General features: G+C 34.4%; 3 protein-coding genes across 7 annotated transcripts in view; 2 read left to right on the forward strand and 1 right to left on the reverse strand.

Moving 5' to 3' along the window:
- The window catches only part of LOC124167287 (anion exchange protein 2), a 262309-nt gene extending 249004 nt beyond the window's left edge, over nucleotides 1–13305 (forward strand). For all 5 annotated transcript variants that reach the window (XM_046545233.1, XM_046545242.1, XM_046545251.1 and 2 more), the window contains 7 exons: nucleotides 2529–2723; nucleotides 2806–2966; nucleotides 3162–3327; nucleotides 4519–4975; nucleotides 8010–8218; nucleotides 9439–9609; nucleotides 11518–13305. In XM_046545233.1, the coding sequence (XP_046401189.1) occupies nucleotides 2529–2723; nucleotides 2806–2966; nucleotides 3162–3327; nucleotides 4519–4975; nucleotides 8010–8218; nucleotides 9439–9609; nucleotides 11518–11595 (1437 nt within the window). In that variant the 3' untranslated portion in view covers nucleotides 11596–13305. The remainder of the gene's footprint in view (nucleotides 1–2528; nucleotides 2724–2805; nucleotides 2967–3161; nucleotides 3328–4518; nucleotides 4976–8009; nucleotides 8219–9438; nucleotides 9610–11517) is intronic.
- Nucleotides 13306–15191: 1886 nt separating this feature from the next.
- On the forward strand, nucleotides 15192–18103 carry LOC124167308 (serine/threonine-protein kinase mos). The gene is made up of 6 exons (XM_046545261.1): nucleotides 15192–15572; nucleotides 15668–15858; nucleotides 16120–16348; nucleotides 16451–16622; nucleotides 17626–17775; nucleotides 17860–18103. The coding sequence occupies exons 1-6, from the start codon at nucleotides 15379–15381 to the stop codon at nucleotides 18019–18021; spliced, it is 1098 nt and encodes a 365-aa protein (XP_046401217.1). The 5' UTR covers nucleotides 15192–15378; the 3' UTR covers nucleotides 18022–18103.
- A 168-nt stretch (nucleotides 18104–18271) lies between these two features.
- Nucleotides 18272–18926, reverse strand: LOC124167311 (U6 snRNA-associated Sm-like protein LSm5). The gene is made up of 3 exons (XM_046545277.1): nucleotides 18828–18926; nucleotides 18488–18684; nucleotides 18272–18378 (listed from the first exon to the last, which is right to left on the reverse strand). The coding sequence occupies exons 1-3, from the start codon at nucleotides 18871–18873 to the stop codon at nucleotides 18346–18348; spliced, it is 276 nt and encodes a 91-aa protein (XP_046401233.1). The 5' UTR covers nucleotides 18874–18926; the 3' UTR covers nucleotides 18272–18345.
- Nucleotides 18927–19340: the final 414 nt, after the last annotated feature.

Raw genomic sequence — 19340 nt, forward strand, 5'->3', positions numbered from 1 at the left:
AATGGATAGGACTGCAGGTGCTTGTGGTCTTATTCCCGAGAGATAATGGTAATTTTAGATGCAAAAAATCCCCATAAAATGCCCCTTATTTTCAAAATAGACAATCAGGCAATTTCAATGGTACTGTATTTGTGCATACCAGAGTTAGAGAAGTTAGACAAAAAATAAATGATTAAAGTTAAAGTTATTTTTAAGTTACTCAAATAAAATAATCATAAAGTAACCTTTAAAAATCTGATAATGATCTTAAATTATGATAAAATTAATAAAAACACATTCAAGGACAATTTAATTAATTCTAACCTAAGAAGCCATTAAACTTTAATAACACTATAGTGTAACACTAATAACACTATAGTAGTTTAATAACACTAGAAATTATAATTTCCAATTTGTGTCGGACACTTGCCCTCTCCTGTATGAAAAAAGAATTCCTGCAGCACAAAACATACTATCACATTAAACTCGTACCTAAATTCAAACTGATCAATATACACCAAAATTTAACAAATATAATTAATTAAAGTTATTTTGAATCAGTTCATGTAAAATTTTAGTGGATAAAATTAACTTTTATAAAAAGCAATGATTAATTTAAATAGTAAATATATAATTAATTATATATGATAATTTTTAAAGTTGTTAATACCCACTATGGTGCATACTTATTCATAAGGTATGTTGTGTAAGAGGAATGCAAGTAGAGGTTAAAGAGTGAGCTTAGAGATCTCATTGAAAACTGAAAATTCAGGCTTACTAACATGGTCTAAATTTTTAGTTGAATTCAATAGTGGTCGGAAAATTCTTAAATGGTCAAAATATTTATTTCATTTTTCCTGACCGCCCACAAGTAGTTTTTTATGGTTCATTTGGAGGTCTGAAGAAAAATTGATTTTTCTTTATGCCCCAATATGCTGAGTTTAAACTCTGAACTTCATATTTCAGGTACACTAATCCTGCATTGGATCCTGTTGTAAACTTATGGCAGTGCAAATGCTTGGAAAGATGATCAAATCAGGCTTAAAACTTTATCAATCTTTAAAGGCAACATATCAGGCTTTTGGTCCTCTATCTATGTAAATCGCGGTTATATACTGCTTGAAAAAAATATTCCTTCCCTTTTTGGTGACACTATCACCTATTGTGAAACTCGAGGAATCAAACCAGAGCCTCTGCTCAGAAATCACCTTATTTCCATTTCAAAGAAAGTCCCCTGCAGTTAAATCTGCAGAGTGCTCTGTAATGCTCCTGGCTGGCTCGGCAATGTGGTTACTGAATCTCATCTTGTGTGCGAAATGACATTGCTTCTTAAAAATTGATTTTGAACTTGGATTAAGCTCATAAATCCATTCATTTTCTGTGACTGGTCAACTCCATGATTTAAGTTTATAAATACAGATTTTCATTATTACAACCCACTTTAATTATGATGTGAATTTGCCTTTTTTATAGAAGCACTGAGACAGCCATGCTCCCTAACAATTCACTAGCAGCTGATCTAGGTCATTAAGCTAACAATAAATAAATTTTTTCTATCTTTACATGATATCATATCTTTCTAAAGCAACCTTGGCTGAATTGTTTTTTCATCATTTCACTCTGGATCTAACTTGTATCAGGTCAGTTATGGCCTATATACTAAGGAAACCTGACCATGTGCTTGTAAACAGGAGTAAAAATGTGCGCCTAGGTACATTAGTGACTTCCAAAAATTTGCAATCACCTACAAGCTTCATATTTTTATTTTACCTTACGTAATTTTTCCCCCAGGGTGGTTCAAGTTTCCATAAGATTTCCATTATGTCTTTCCATAAATTTCCTTTCATTTCAATAGGGACAGATGTTATCAGCCTTATTGTTCTTACACCGAAGTTTTGGCATGAATCTTCTATTTTTAGTATTGGAGGGTCAAATCAGCTTTTTATTCTGGTCTACTTAAAATGTATCCTTCTTTATTCTAGAAATATGCACAAACAAAATCACAGTTTTAGAGAATATAAATGGTTTCTAGCTATCCCTTTCAAGTTTGTGAAATGAGCTATTATGAGTTCAGTTATACTACAAAATAAATGGAATGACTTAATTAATAAAAAATTTCACGCAGGATTTGGTAACTGCTTTATCAAAGAAATACTTTGATGCACATATTTCTTAAGAGTAAATTCGTTAGCTGCTTTTGAGGCAATTTTGAATGATATTATGCAAGTCCACTTAGAGAGTAGAATCTGATGCATATGAATACAGTTAAACCTCTCTTCAGTGATCCTAACAATGTTTTCAGTTTTATTTACCATTGCAATATTCCGAGCTAAAATTCATTTTTATGAATTAGGACCTTTTTGGAAAGCATACAAGAAAAATTAAAACAGGAAACTATACTAATAATGGTATTCCTCTCATATTTCATATGTAATCTTAAACATAAATTGCGTACAATTTCTTGATCTGGTATACAAATGCAGACTTTTATTATTACCAAAGCTGAGGATACTATTCAGTAATTCAATTTTATTTTTTCAAAAATGCAGTTCTGCTCAATGAATCAAGTGGACTTCTTAGCCATGAGAGTCTGGATTGGAGTGTGGCTGACTGTAATTGCTTTGATTGTGGTGGCTGTGGAAGGCAGTGTGCTGGTGAAGATGTTTACACGTTTTACCCAGGATATTTTTGCTACCCTCATTTCTCTGCTTTTTATCTATGAGAGTTTACTGAAACTATATCAGGCAAGGACTATGTTTTATTTGAGAGGATATTGTTTGATTAACTATATAGGCTGCCTTTACTAATGTCTTTTTCCCTCAACAGGTATTTTGCAAACATCCACTTGTTGCAACATATTGTGATTTAAGTGGAGTTTTGGTAAGCAATGGCACAAATAATTCAACCAATATAACCAACCCATGGGAGAATGTGGGTTTATTGTCGAATAACTCTGATGTAATGCTGGTAGAAGGCTTAAATTCAAGGTAATTACAGATCTGGCCCTGGTATATACATTAAAATACAGATATATTTATGAAAAGATTTTAAATGATTTTAATGAGGTAATAAGAAACACAATTTCATGAAACCCATGATTCAATTCATGAATGACAAGTGTCACTTCATGTTAATATAGAATACTCAAGCCATGACATTTCTAATAGTATTTTTCATTGCAGTTTGAATGAAGTCAACGGCTCCAAAGTGGATGTTGAGGAAGGTGGCTTTGTGCACTTGGAAAACCAGCCCAATACAGCCTTACTGTGCACAATATTAGCCTTGGGTACATTTTTCATTGCATACTATCTCCGTCAGTTTCGTAATAGTAAATTTTTGGGACGAAATGTAAGTGTGTGTGCATATTATTCCTTTTCTTTTAAATTTCACTGCCATAATCAGAGAAAACTATGAATTACAATTAACATTATCTTGAAGTAATTTTAATGTAAAAATAAGCATGCAGTGTCTTCCTTTTCCTCTAGAATGGGGGTTAAGCACGCTAATGATTCCACAAGGAAATCTATGCTTGAGAAAGTACAATATTTTTTTACCTGATATTTTCTCTGTTTCACATATCATACAGTGTAAAAGTTAAAAGACCATACCATGTTCGGCAAGACAATGCACAGTGTTAATTGGAATCTGCATCATAGCGATCTACATTTAGGGAAGTTTTTCTGTACGTTAAAAATTAACCCTTCAGCAGTGTGGAACATAATTTATACATGTGTTTACAAACAACTGCTTGAAAAAATACTTGTTTCATGGGAGATGATTAGCAATCTTCTGCTCTTAACCATATTAGTCCTGCCATGCTATGTACCGTATTCCTCCGAATATAGTCCCCCCTTAATTTTGAGGCTTGAGTTTCGTGAAAAAAAAAATGGGTTTGTATAAAGGACCCCCCCTTAAATTTTATCATGGGCATTTTTGGAAAAAAGGGGGGACTATATTCAGACATATGGTATTTAGGATTGCCATTTCATTGACATGAGCTATAAACTTTATTCCCAATTATCCTCTGTGCAATCTCATAGTCTCAATAGAAGTGGGTAGATATTAATGGATTTTGTGGGAAATTTGCATTGATTCAAACAGAAAATTACCAAGACTTGATAAAATACTGATTTTAAATATTAGCACCAAGTAAAAATTTAAAAAAATTGATTTATTGCCTTTATTTGCATATACAAACTTGGTCCTTCTAAGCCATATGGCTTGTCAGAAGGTTCCAGTTATTCAATACAACATGTGGCACATTGAGAGCATAGCATTTATATTACAAGTTTAAACTTTGATTCATCGATTTGAAAATATCCCAATTTTACTTCCCATTACTTCACGAAAAGAGTCAAGAGGGAATTGAAAGAGTCTTCCTTGGCCTCTCCTGGTGAAAAAGAGGGTCTGGCCTCCTTTGAATATTTGGTTAACACAGTGGAAGACTGCTTATGGGTCAATGCTGAGAATGGGAATGACTGAAATAAACATTTTTATGAAAATCAAGGAAGGTGATTATTGTGCATTTTCTAATTTCAGGCTCGGCGTGCTCTCGGAGACTTTGGAGTCCCAATAGCCATCATCACCATGGTAACTCTAGATTATTTGATTCCTGATACATACACTGAGAAGTTAATGGTTCCAGAAGGTTTATCACCGTCAAGGCCTGGGTCTCGTGGCTGGATTGTATCACCTACAATTGAGATTTGGGTGGCATTTGCTGCTGTTGTTCCAGCCCTGCTCATCTACATACTTCTTTTCATGGAAACACATATCTGTGAACTTATAATTGATAATAAAGATAGGAAACTTCGTAAAGGTTCAGGATTCCACCTTGATATCGTTCTCGTTTGTTTAATAAACACTGGGTGTGGTATCCTGGGGGCACCATGGATGTGTGCTGCAACGGTCCGATCTGTGGCTCATGTCTCAGCTGTAACTGTGATGTCTCGAACTCATGCTCCTGGAGATAAGCCTCATATAATTGAGGTCAAAGGTTAGTGAAATATATTATTTTTTCGTTAAAAAAAATTGTTTTTCTATAATTCACTCAAAATGAACAAATAATCAAAAGCTAGGATTCACTCAAAAAATTCTTCTAAGGCTACTTTGGTGGTTTAACACTAGGAATACCGGACTTGAAACCCCTCCTAGAACTACCAAATGGAGTCATTTTGACTCCTACCTCATCATTGTTTATTTTTCCAGTTTATCTATGTTTTTATTCACACAATGCTTTAGTCTATAATTTTTGTTTATTATTGCAATATTTCAGACGTAATTTTAACAAAAATTATATTTTTTTGAAATGCAAGATTTGGCAGGATTGCTTTGAAATTCTTTCTTCCTACATGTTATGTTGTTTTAATGGGATTTTCACAGAATTATTGGATAAAACAGCAGACATAGACATTTCAACGCATTTTATCATCATGTTTGAATGATAAAAAATATTACCTAGGCTACATGGAAGTTGGGAAGATAATTAAATACAGCAAAAAAACTGCATTTGATAAGCCACGCATTTGGCTAAGGTGCTTTTACAGTTCAAGCATTGTCGTTCATTTAAATTGCCCACATAAAGACTTTTGGCAGGTCACACAATTCCCAACTGATCGATTCTTTTTGCACTTTGGTTTTGCCTGGAAATATTTTTTTGTAGAATCCCGTCAGAAGAATATGCAGCATTGGGCACGCCACGCTTTTTTGATATCTAATTTGAGTATCAGCCAACTCTGTACATATAGAGCTTATTCAAAAGCGTCTTATGCGAAATGTTTTAGGTAGTCTCCTTGTACACTATCCATGAATACCCGCTAAATCGGAAGTATTTTCCAACGAGTGGATAGGCCATCGCTGAGTATATGTTCTTGTGGTATATTTGTGATTTCATTTCTTTTGGTACTTCTATTCTATTTATTTACCTTTCCCACAACGCTAATAACCTAGCTTTTTGCTGTTCAGCGAGTTTGACTGAGGTAATGTAATTATCTACAGTAACATTTCACCCTTTTTCAGAAACGGTTGCATTAGTTAGTAGGTTGCAGCAGTTCCCAGGCGTTCATTTTAGAAAATGGTATTCCCCAGTCGTTTGACCAAATACTTGCAATAGAGAGATCATTTGTACCTAATATTCCGCGGGCATAAAATATGGCTATACATGCATCTAGCTCCCCATCAGAAAGAGTAAAATCTTCATAATTTTGTCTGCGTGCTTCCACAATTTTACATCGCCTTATGTGAGTCAGTATAAACGAATCGATAAATAATCTTAAATAATATCTTTTTTTGTAACTCCATATGAAAGGGAAAGTAAAAGTAAATTACTGCAAATCTTTCGCACATGCTTTGCCTGAATCTTCAGACTAGCTAGAAACGTTTTGAGGAATGAAATCTTCGAATTCGTCAGATACGAAATGATCTTCATTTGCGTATTCCGATTTACCTTCCGGTATAGAATGCAACATAGATAGGACTTCTTCATGCTTTAGCCTACTTCTAGTCATACTGCCAGTCAGGAAAAAAGGAAAGCCTCACTTTACAAAAGTTCTGCAGTCCACTCGAGAGTTAACTGGATTCACTAATGCAAAGGACAGCGAACGGTTTTCTTGTTCGGCGCGCGACAGCAAGCGCTGTCAAAGCCGACAATGCTAGAACAATAACTTTATTTCATTCTGCTGATTTATTTTCCTGGTTCATCATTATATCAATGGAAGGATACAAAGGTACTTTTTCAGGTTTGAAAATCAACTTCCACGTAGTCAAGACTGTATACAGTATTGTGCTGCAGCGAGTCTGACAGGCGGGGAGAAGGGAGGGGTAAGGGAGGAAGGGCAGACATGACGGCTTCTAAACACATGAATTTGAAAATGCTCAATATGAATGGCATATTCACCACTTTATCGCAGGATAAAATGATATCAGAACATTCATATGGTTTATAGTTCCAAACACGGACCCGTAAAATTAGAAATGCCTTCAAAGTCTCGCAAATATTGGCCTAAAAGCGAAATAATTATATATTTAAGCCATCGATTGATTTAAATTAATTATTAACATAAGAAGAGATAAACACTTGAATAAATATTACTATTTGGTGAAAAGACAAGCAAAATACATTAGGGAGTCAAAATGACTCCCTTTGGTAGTCGAAGGTAAATTTTGAAAAATGTGTACTATTTTACTTTCTAGAACTATTTTGATCGCAAAGCCTTATTTTGTGTCAAAAATGAATAAAAGTCACGGAATTTCTGGCCGAAATTTGGAAAATTTTGGTCAGGGAAGAGAAATAAAAATCGCGAGGAGCCAAAATGACTCCATCGGTAGTTCTAGTGTTTAGGAAAAAAAATATTGCCTCAACTATAAGTCCTGAATGAGGAAAATTCCCAGAAGCATGATCAAAGAAATGGATTATTTGATCATGGAAATTCATTAGCTACTTTTACATGGAATACTGTGCCATGATTTCTTCACATCCGAACATCAATTCCATGGAAAACACATCCATTTGCATAGGGGGAAAGTTGAAAAAAGGAGAGTTATAGTGTACTAGTCAGATTGGCTAAACAATTGGTACAAAAATCCAAACACTATCACTGGAATTGTGGATAATTAGCCCTCTACAGTAATTTAATAATCACAATAAATTTACAAAATGTCTAAGTTCAATTTACTCGGGAGGAAGTACTTTATGATAGATAAAGAAACATCAAATTTGTTTCTAAATGCAAGAAAGTAAACAAAATAATCCATTTATTATAATAATTGCAAAAGATTGTACTTGTAACATAAATTTAATTTTCCGCACTACGGTTATAAAATTAATATAATGGGTGGCAATCCATCATTCCTTGATATGCAATGTATATGAATAAATAGCACATTTTTGTTCAGATGCAGAGATAAAACCATTGCTAAATAAATTTGTTGTAGTGTTATTTGTTTCACTTACAAAATTCTAGCATTGCCATGTTTTAAATGATTACATTTTTGATTTTTTTCATTATCCATCACTTGGAACGGGAAAATAGAGCAACGACTAAGTGCACTGGTAGTGAGTGTGCTCGTTGGGGTATCAGTTTTGATGGCTCCATTGCTGCGCCTTGTTCCAATTGCCGTCCTCTTTGGTGTCTTCCTGTACATGGGCATCTCTTCCACCAATGGAATTCAGTTCATTGACCGTCTCCATCTATTTTTTATGCCTGTAAAGCATCATCCTAGGGTTCCATATGTTCGAAGGGTAAGAATTTTCTTTATTTTCAGATATTTTTCCCAAGTAATAACAATATAATTTATTAAGCATGTAAAAGTATTACAAACTAAATACTTTATCCCTTATCTTAAATAAGTCTAATATGCTCTCAACTTTAATCTATATGTTAAATATGATGAATGATATAAAACTTTTTTTTTCATTTTTAGTGCTTTATGCACCCACGAAAATGAATGTAACTATGTACAGTTAAAAGTATCAGAGAAAGTCAGTATACTTTATTATAATCCATTTTCAACTTGAAATATGTATTTAGAAATGATATTGACAACCTCACCAATCTATGGTTCTCTCTTTTTAGCTTGACAGTGTAAGTGTAACTGTATATAAATACATATCACTCGGAGTCTTCCTATTACTTTTTGTGCTATAGAATGTTAAATTTACAAAAATTAGCATTACATACCATGATTTACATTAAAATCCCTGAGGTGAGGGCAAGACACCAATTTATGGCCCTGTACATTACATTTCTGAAAGGTATATGGGTTTGTATTTATAACATCCAATTTTGGGGTATATTTCCTCACTGCCTCCCATTCACAGGCCCTTTCATTGTTTTCAAAGATAATGAATTACTAATAAATGATTACCTAGTTCAATAAGTATGTTCTCAAGAAATATGGCAAAGGGGCAAAGTATACAGCTTTCAGTCAGTCTACCTAATTGAAATTTATGAGATTCCAAGAGGGAAGGCTCTCATATCATTATAAGAAGTACCTATTCAGGAAGCATTGGTCTCAGGAATCCATTGTCTATTTAGCTTTGAGCAGACAATGGTGGATTGAGAGAGGGCGAGGTAAGGGGAACCAGCCCCTCTGTAATTTCCCTTGAAAAGGTCACAATCTAAAGGCAGCTCTCCAATGAAATTGTTTACTTCACCAACTCAACAACGTTTAAAAATAATTCAATATTCATTCAAGACGCATTATCGCTTAGAGGAGTTACATATACTTCTACCATCATTTCTGTTAGCATCTTCTTTTTCATGTGAAGGCATTATTGTTATAGTACAATCAATGGATTTCTGAGGAAATTGTATCCTGAATGTTATTATTTCCTCTTAAAATGTTATTTTTATTCTGATTGGAGTAATTTTGTCACATGGATGTGTACATACATAATCAATTATTCTTGTTATAAAGACTGGTGGCTTTTAACTGATAAATTTTTTTTTATCAATCCAGGTGCAGACGATGAAGATGCATTTATTCACCTTTATTCAGCTCATGTGTTTAGTAGTTCTTTGGACTGTGAAGTCAACACAAGCAGCTCTAGCATTTCCATTTTTTCTCATTCTGATGGTTCCACTCCGGATCCATCTCAAACACTGTTTCTCTCCTTCGGAATTGCATGCGGTAAGTATTTAGAACTATCTCTCACTCTCTCTGTTTCAACCTATGGGTTGGTAAATCACATCCTACCCTCTTTAGGAAGACTACACAATTAGCAATTCAGGTGCTTGATTATAAAAAGAAAGGCAAATATTCGATAAGAATTATTTCATATGGTACCCAAAAAAATACAAAAATATTTGCAAAAATAATTATATGCCATCTGTGATAGGAAAGTGGTAGTTAGTATTGAAAACTATCATATGAAAGGAATTATTTCCTATGTATGTTATTATTAAAATGTTGTATCTGTAACGACAATGTGAATCTCTAACCAAGATATCAAGGACACACTTCATTTAACTGAAGTAACAAAAGAGTAGATCCTAAACTGATAATTAGAGATCCTCAAGATTCAATACCAGTATGGCAACTCGATGGATCAAAGAGTTAATATCTAAAGAGATTAAAAAAGAAAACTAAAACTATCAAAGGTTGGCAACCTATTGGTAGATTAGTTTTAAAAAAACTAGGACATGAGATTTGTATGCATGGTAAGGGAAATCCAGTTAAAACATAAAGTACATACATGGTTCAGAAAGGGTGGGGCAGTAAGAAGGATCTCAATTTAATACTTAAATTGTAGCATTCATACTTGGGGCAAAAACACACATTCCCTGACTTTGCTGATAATTTAAAGAGTAAATATGAATGGTGCGAGATGTTAAGCACTGAAAAGTTGGGCATTTCTCTTATGGCTGATTCCGTGATAAGGTCATGATAACTTGTGCATCTACCTTTTACAAAATATTTCTCATCAACCTAACATCACGTTTACGAGAGTGAACGTTTATTTGATATGAAGTGAAACACTTTGCACTTTCCACATAAAAAATTTATTACACTAGAGTCGACATGTTTCGCTGCACTGCAGCATTATCAAAGACTAAACCAAGAAATTAACCATACCAAGATTGGTAGGCAAAGACTAAACCAAGAAATTAACCATACCAAAATTGGTACCAATTTTGGTATGGTTAATTTCTTGGTTTAGTCTTGATAATGCTGCAGTGCAGCGAAACATGCCGACTCTAGTGTAATAAATTTTTTATGTGGAAAGTGCAAAGTGTTTCACTTCATATCTCATAATGGATCTCCACAAAGTATCTGCCTCATCCATCCAATTCATGAACATTTATTTGATACCACACTATCACTTTTCCAAAATAGGGTGGTTTCCCATCTCTTTTTACTGCCTAAATCGAAAAATTATTACTCCTGGAGTACGTATTTCACCCTTTTAGATTTTTAAATGACAATATATATTTTTCGCGATTAATTGAAAAGGGGAAATTTTCAAGTGTGCGAAAACGCAACAGTTAAATATGAATGCTGGGAAAAGCCCAAGTGACATCATTCTGGCTGCCGCTGTGTGAGGCCACCTTGGTGCGAGGATATGAGTGCCTCTACGATGCAGGCTGCTGGCAGAGTACCCTGCTAGCAGGTAGTGCTTGGCTTAAATAAGAATTATTAATACCCTATCAAACGAAGGAAACTTTCCGACCACAGACAATTTTAATAAGTGATTATTAAGAGATGTTTCCCTGAGCTCTGTGCCACATGCATGGATTGGTAATCTCAGACGATGTAAAACTCCTATCTACTCGTATAGAATCAAGGTCCCTTTGACGTCACGTGGAGTGGCATCGCATGGGTGCCAATCTGGCCTTTTTCAAACCATTAGAATTTATCTAAACTGAGATTTCTGCAACCAAATAATTTATATATATTATGAATACACTAATGGTGGGTAACGAATCGCAATCAATGCCTTTGGTTTTCATTGATGAAGGAAACTACCCTATTCTGTCTCATACATTTGCTTTGTATCTCTCTGTATTTGTAAAATATGTTTTACTGTTTATTTCTCAGCTTGATAGCAGTGATGCTGCATTAGAAACGGAAGATGATGAACCTGACTTTTACACACAAGCTCGGCTTCCAGGATAGGATTTTTGAAATTAATTTGAAGTTAACACCAACTTGAAAATGCAAGAAACAAGTGCTCTTCAGTTACACACAACTTAATGCTTCTTTTGGAAACTATGGTGAAGCACCCAAGTTGTTTTGGTTGGGGATGCAGCAATTTTGAAAATGAAAGTGCCTTTATGTATTTCCTCTATGTTATTTGAGTAAATTATTACTTTTACTTGTTATCATTTCATTGAGGGCATTACAATGGTTAAGGAATTCTTTAACATAGTTAAATTTATTTACAGTGTACAGCCTTTGAATTCTGAAAGTGTGACTATGTCCTTGGCTAACGTGAATTTCAACCATTTACTAGTGCTCTTGATGAAAATTTTTATGTATACAGTATTTTCATAGTTGAGTTTGTAACTCAAAGAGAATTATCAGTTGTTGAATAGTTTCCTTTTAGCAAGATGTAGTTTTTGAAGTTGATTCCCTATACAATTCAGATAACACAGCAGTAAAATTTAAACTTATTGGAGTAATGTAATGAAATCTATTTTTCACCTCTTTGTTCCTTCAGCTATGTACTTGATATGCATACGTAACATTAATGGCAGCTGGTACTCAGCAAAATCTCTCAATAGGTATAAATATATAAGAGCCTATGTACCAATAGTTTATTTACTTGAAGTCTTATTTTTAATGATTGTAAATACTATAAAACAGACAATTCTTTAACTTAAAAATATTCCATTTATACAGGGGAAGAGAGTCAATGTAATATTTTCGATCAGTCAAAACATATTATCTACTTGTTAACAAAGTGATATTATAGCAAGAAGTGTAAATAATTGTTAAGGAAGTGACCCCATGCTGTTTAATATTTTCATCCAGTGCTGAAAATGGCACAGAACAGTATCCAGTACGTAGATTTCTGGTAGGATGATTGTGATGAAGTATTAACTATAGGTCAGAAAAACTGACTGATGTTATAATGGTGCCAATTAAGATGAGGTTGTGTTACAATGTTCTGATTGTTGATGGCAGCAAAGCACAGAAAGAGCCCAGAGCACTCAAGTTCAACGTGTAGAGGTAAAAATAGCTACATCTTCTGGGCTGTTGTTGTAACAGAGAAACTAAAAAGTTGTTGGTTTTTTCTGTCCTAGAATGCTCATTATAATATGAGTATTTTATCGTTCTCTAAGAACTCTGTGATTCTGTAAGGCAGTAGAACTTTATGATCAGGGGAAATATTTTGTCAGTATTTTTCTATGAATGTTACAAGCTGGTCTTGGAATGAATTGTCGGTATCTATTTCAAACAATCTGAAATCTTTTTATAATTGTAACTTTTAAGCAAGGACAGGGCTTTTGGGTTACTGGAGTATTTTTATATAGTTAAGGGAGGAATTTTAGTATAACTGAACAGTATTTTTCTTGGATAACCGTATTTATAATAGAATTTTAATTTTATGATAATGATACTTTATGCTTTTCATCATTATCAATAATTTTGTATTTAACTCCAGTTCTAAAATTCTTCTTTGAAGGCTAGCTCCTTCAAGTTCAATGTTGGTTCAAGAAGAAAGGGGTTATAAAGTCTATCTAACATTGCTGGAAGTGCACAGTACTTATGAAAATATTTGTAAATGCCAATTATGTTGAAATAGCTTCTACTTTCATAAAGTGGAACTTTTTTTCCCATCTTGGATTACATTAAAGAGCACAAAATTTTACTCTATTACAATATTAAATGTTTTATTTCACCAATCATTAATAAAAAGTTTTTGTTCGAATTTTCTAGTGAACCACCAATAATCTGGTATTTTTCTGGACACTCACTGATTCAGGTATTTAACCCAAGGATTGATTTGGAAGAGTAAGGGTTTTAGCTCACCCTATATGAATTTCCAACACTAAGGGAAGGAGGGCCATTTCCTTTACCTGGGTCACTTTGCACTTACGTAAGATTTTGGTTTGAGGATGTCTGAAGGTCTCAACCAGAATTTAAGACCCAAAACCCTTAACTCTTTTGCCCACTCGGCTACCACTCTCTCATCGTTCTCATATTAGTGGAGAATTTATTTAAAGGCCATTAATCCAGTACTTTTAGTCAAGCATTGTTGTATTTTGCTTCAGTAAGTGCAATCTGTAAAGCAACTTTCACCATGTTTAGTGATTATGACGATGTTAAAGTTTTGTGCACCCTTACTCACATTGACCTTCCAAAACCAAAACTAAATTATGTTCGAACTAAGTTAAGGGAGTGCCAATGAAATTATAGTTGACAGATAATTTACGCTACATATATTTTTCTAATGGTAGTTAATAATACATAGTCATCTTCTCAGTCTTTTTTCAACTTTTTTCTATAACATTACAAGATTCTAGAAGTTTAGATGACAAATATTTAGGTAAAAATTGAGTTTCCTTGCCGATCTAATTGGAAGATCCCAGAAATTCCACCAACAAGAACACAAGAGTGTAGTAAATAACGAAGAGTGCTACCCAATGGCGGTAGCTAATCATGCCTTGACTGAACCAGAAAAGAGCAGAGACGTAATTACTACCAAGAGAGCCACAGTATTACACCTCATGTAACACCTGGGTGTTACACGAGGCCGTTGAGATAGTGAAAAATCAGGCCAACTTCAACATGGATAATTTGAACACATTCCACAACACCTGGAGGAGAATATTCCACTCAGCCACAAACCAATAAGTCACCACCAACTGGGCAGATCCTATATGACCAGCATACAAAAAGGCATATAAATCAACTTGGTACATAGACCTGATGATGCTAGCTGAAATTTGTCAACTTTCAAAAACAGGATTGCATCCCAAAAGAATGCCAAGAGACATACAGAATTGTTCTCGATAGCCTTAAAATCAATTAGCTGTGTAAGTTAATATACCAAATTTTCATTTTATAAACAAAGAGGAGTGATGATAACATAGGTAAAATAAATAATACATAGCAAAAGTGGATAAATGGACAATGAAATGAGCTGAAATCAATTACAACAAGATAAAATGATGCATTATAAATTGGAAAAAAAATACTATCAGCAATGCACTCAGCACCTACAAAAAAACCAAACTAAGGAAAATGAGTCCACAATCAGCAGAATATTTCTAATTTTACATGTCATAAATTGTAAGAAACTGGCACTTGCAGTTAGGTAATACTCCATTTCCATTGCACAATTTGATATTATGGTAGGCTCACACCAGATAGACCACTAAGTAATTATGTAAGTATTAAGAAAAATTAACTATTTGGATTAACACTTTGTACGTTAAGATACTAGCAGTAGACCTGTATGCAGTAAGAGCTTAGTGGAAAATTGCCAGAGACAAAGGGAAGGAAACACTCCCATCCCTCAATATGAGAATTTCTCAGGCTAAAAGGGCTGTTCACTACCTGAGAAAGCATCTAAAAATTTAATTAATAACAGGTATTCATATCATTCATTATCATGATATGATAATGAACAAAATGATTTTATGACTGCTACCAAAATAAAAAATAATGTTTTTTTAATGCTAAGCTATTATTAGTCATTGGAATTTTTAAAAATGCCATAACAAAAATTCAAAACTTTAGACCCAACTTCTCAAAAATTAATACCAACCTGTTAGTGTAATTTCAGTTGCATCCCAGAAAACATTTGAACTTGGTCAAATTTGGCCAGACCCCACAATAAACAGATGAAATGAGAAATGGATTTTCAGGAAATAGATGGCAGTTGAAGTATCTTCCTGAAGTATTAAGAAGTTGTGTATGTATACTTAGCAATAAGCCTAAGCTGTCAACATGTCTAATTTTAGTAAATCACTCACTAAACTCTTGAGCCCAAGACAGTATTCTACTTTACCCTTGAGTCCAAATAAGAGAACTCTGCCTAAGTCACCAAGTTGCTCTGGTATTGAGACAAGGGTAACAAATCTTAGAAAAGGAAGAAGTCATCAAGACAGTACAGAGCACCTACAGAATAAGGTCCATACAAGGTAAGTAGTAATCATTGTATTTGGATGAAAATAAGAGTCATTCAGATCTCATTTAAAACCTAAGGAAGCACAGAATGACATGTAAAATTTTCTAGAAACACAAAAGACAGCCAAGTCATAGGTGTGAAAAGGCTACTAGGTAGCCAACTCCAAGTTCCAAGCAATATTCCTTTGATCAATTCACCTCTGACTAAGGAATTGTCAAAAAAAGGAGTGGAGGGAATTGCAAGCTCAAATATTCTTGGACGTGGAAGATTTGGGACTGTGATCAAAGGTCTTTATAAAGGTGTGTAGTAATTATTACGTAACTTTTGGAAGCAAAGAAAACTGCAAATTAATTTCATTAATTAAAATAATCTAAAGAGCATCAGCTCATCTTTAAATTTTTTGCCATGAAGTTATTATTGAAATGATCACCATATGCTTCCTCACTTCCTTCACGCATCATTTAATGCACTGACCTACTTGCAACTTTTTACTAGTCTCCATATAAGGAAATACAGGAAAAAATATTTGAAGAAGAGTACTAAGTTTTTTTTTATTGCAGAGTCTCCAATAGCAGTGAAAATCATAGCTAAGGGACAAAAGAAGTCTGATTCCTTTCATAAGGAGGAAAATGCAGTGAAACTTACTCATCCAAACATTGCAAGAGTAATAAGAGCAGTGTATAGCGAAGGAAACTATGACATGATACTCATGGAATATTGTAATGGCGCTAATCTGTTACAGAAAATCAATGATGTAACATTTAAACTAGACATTAGAAGGCGTGTGAGGTAAAAATGAATATAAAACATGCAGTTTATGAAGTGAGTATTCATTAACTTCAAAGGCAAACAAAATTACATGCTAATAATTTTATTTTCTCTTGTGTGCAGATATGCTCTTGATGTTGCATATGCCCTACAGCACTGCCACAGGAATAAAATTGTACATTTGGATGTGAAGCCCAACAATATTGTCATCGATTCTGATGATCACTGCAAGCTCTGTGATTTTGGAAGTTCAAGAGTGATGGAAACTGAAGGTGGTGTCAAGGCGCCGTGGCCGGTATGATAATCTTAAGTTCTTTGAAGGTCATTCCCACTTATACAAATTGGGCCTTATAAAGAGAAGTAGTTATGCAGATGAATTTATTATCAATAATGTGATTGAGTCCCTATTGAAACATAAATCAACATCACTGGTCAACAATCCTAAAATTGGTTTGATGCAACTCACCACTCAATTCTCATATCAGCTAATCTTTGCACACCTACATATTTCTTCCCCTTCGCATCCTTCTTTACCTGTTCCATATATTTTGTCCTGGTTCTTCCTTTTCCTTTCTAGCCATCCACCTCTCCCTCAACATTAGTCTTCATCAAGCCATCATGTCTCAAGACGTGGCCTATCAGGTTGTTCCGTCTCCTTATTTGGGTGTTCAAGAGGCTTCGCTTCTACTCATCTTAAGACTTCCTCATTACTAACTCAGTCAATCCATTTGATCCTCATAATTCTTCTGAAGCACCACATTAAGAAGGCTTCTACCCTTGATCTCTCCGCTGCTGTCATTATCAATGCCTCACATCCGTTAAGAAGCATATACTCAAAATGTTAAGTCCTGATGAATTGTTTCCAAAACTTACATTTGGAGTACGTTGAAGTATAAAACCTCGGGATGTCCTTCCCATTTAAAAAACCTTTGATAAAAGCACCATTGATGGTTAAATTGTGCATTAAGGCCTGGTTACACGATACATTAACACGTACTGGTTAATGTCTCAATGTATGAACGCGAGAATGAACGCCAAAATGCACCGTGTAACCACCCAACTTGTGCGAATGCATGAACGGAAAATAGAACCTGTTCTAATTTGGTTCATGCATTCGTACATGTTCCGTTCCGGTCCACCAAAATCATTCACGCAAACGTACATTAACTTGTACGTGTTAATGTACCGTGTAACCAGGCCTTTATGTTAAGTTGAGACAGAAATTGAATTGTCAGTTTAATTCATATGCTGTGAGTTATATGATCTATAAAGAGATATATACCTTCATTAAATCACAGGGAACACCTGCATTTGCTGCACCGGAGGTTCTTCAAGGACTATGTGTAACATGCAAAGTAGATGTATATTCCTTTGGCATCACAATGTGGCAAATGCTATCGAGAGAACCACCATACTTTGGAGAGGATATCCATTCAGTAATTTACAAGGTAGGTATAAGTGAAATGATGGAAGACCTTGAAGGGTTAGTGTAAAACAATGCCGGTTTTCTAATAAGTATTTTAATATTCTAGGCAGTAACACAAAATCATCGTCCAAGGAGAATAAAATTAACCGATCCAGAAGAGATAAAGTACATGAAGATTTATGAAAACTGTTGGGTGAATGATTATAGAAGTAGACCGAGTATCGATGATGTGATTCTATCTTTGTTAGAAATCACGAAAAAAGGTTGATTACACACTTTTTATACATTTAGTTTTAAGCCTTTGTATGTATAGTGAGTGATGCCATAAAATTTTCTTACATTATTACAATTACAGGAAATTTCATTACTCATTAACCTCAACTTACATGCAAGGGACACTTAATTCGGGAACTCAACACTTTGAATACTGCTTCAATTGAAGATCAAAAATGTGTCATTCAAACTAGAAATAGGTACTATGAATAAAGGTATGATAAATATGAAATAAACTCAAGGGCTCACATCCTCAATAGGACTGTATTTACATTTTTGATACAAAAAATAGAAGTAAACCTGATTTCAAGATCGGTTTTCAGATGTCAGGTGGATCTCCTCCGGGAATTAACTGTAAAAGAAATATCTGAAGGTTGTAGGTCCCACAAAATAAAAACGAAATTTATCGAAATAATTAATGAAATGCATTATGACACTGATCTCAAAACTGAAACCCTTACCATCGTGATGTTCGTTCCATTCAGTAGGATCTGGTCGTGCCGGGTTACTCGTTTACCTTCCGAAGTTGTTTCATACTCGATCACATCCTCGAGTAGTATATTAACAAAATCGTCAAATCCTTGTAACGTTCCAACAATTTCCTTGTCATTTTTCATAACGATGTGGATACGAGAACCAATACATTTGTCAACCAACTCTGCAAACAATAGAATACGGATATAAGAGCTACAACTACGTTAAAATCTAATTACACACGATACGAAATTATTAACATCCTGATGCTATATAAAGGAAAGCGTGATATCACTTATACAGATAGAAAACATTGAAATTTCTTACCTAGAGGAAGAATCGTGGTAGGATTCGAATTGACGGACGCCGCCATTTTGATTAAATTGACAAATGATTCGATATGCTAAGTTCTCAGCGTTCTCAGCAACCAATAGGAGAGCGTGTAAGAAATCGCTTGTAGTTGAAGCAATATGGCGTTGTGAGCAGAAGCAGTGGTAGTTAGTCGTCAGTTATTCGGTGTTTGTTGGAGGTTATGTAGAATCTATTTGTGGATGGCTATAAGTGAATTAGTGATATAGAGGAATTCCGAAGGATACAACTGTTATCTAAGTAAGTACTCCTCATTTTCTCTTTTTTTGGGGAGGTTTTGTTTTGACAGCCATGCCTGTGAATGCAGGAGTGACTCCCTTGCTGCTATTGATGTTATATTATTCCATTGCTTTCATTAATTATCATTAATTCTGAGGATGTTTAAGTGAGGGTGTTTGTGTATAAATTTGAAGGAAATCGCTGTCATTAATCGCCCCTCTTTCAAAGGAAGTTCGTACGTCATTTTTACCA

Source organism: Ischnura elegans, chromosome 1, assembly GCF_921293095.1.
Source record: "Ischnura elegans chromosome 1, ioIscEleg1.1, whole genome shotgun sequence".
NCBI lineage: Eukaryota > Metazoa > Arthropoda > Insecta > Odonata > Coenagrionidae > Ischnura > Ischnura elegans.

Coding starts and splice junctions, on each gene's coding strand:
- LOC124167308 (XM_046545261.1), top strand. CDS start 15,379: ATGTCTAATTTTAGTAAATCACTCACTAAACTCTTGAGCCCAAGACAG. Junction 16,623..17,625: donor GTGTCAAGGCGCCGTGGCCG/GTATGATAATCT, acceptor ATTAAATCACAG/GGAACACCTGCATTTGCTGC. Junction 17,776..17,859: donor TCCATTCAGTAATTTACAAG/GTAGGTATAAGT, acceptor TTAATATTCTAG/GCAGTAACACAAAATCATCG.
- LOC124167311 (XM_046545277.1), bottom strand. CDS start 18,873: ATGGCGGCGTCCGTCAATTCGAATCCTACCACGATTCTTCCTCTAG. Junction 18,685..18,827: donor TACCACGATTCTTCCTCTAG/GTAAGAAATTTC, acceptor TATTGTTTGCAG/AGTTGGTTGACAAATGTATT. Junction 18,379..18,487: donor ATGGAACGAACATCACGATG/GTAAGGGTTTCA, acceptor TTTCTTTTACAG/TTAATTCCCGGAGGAGATCC.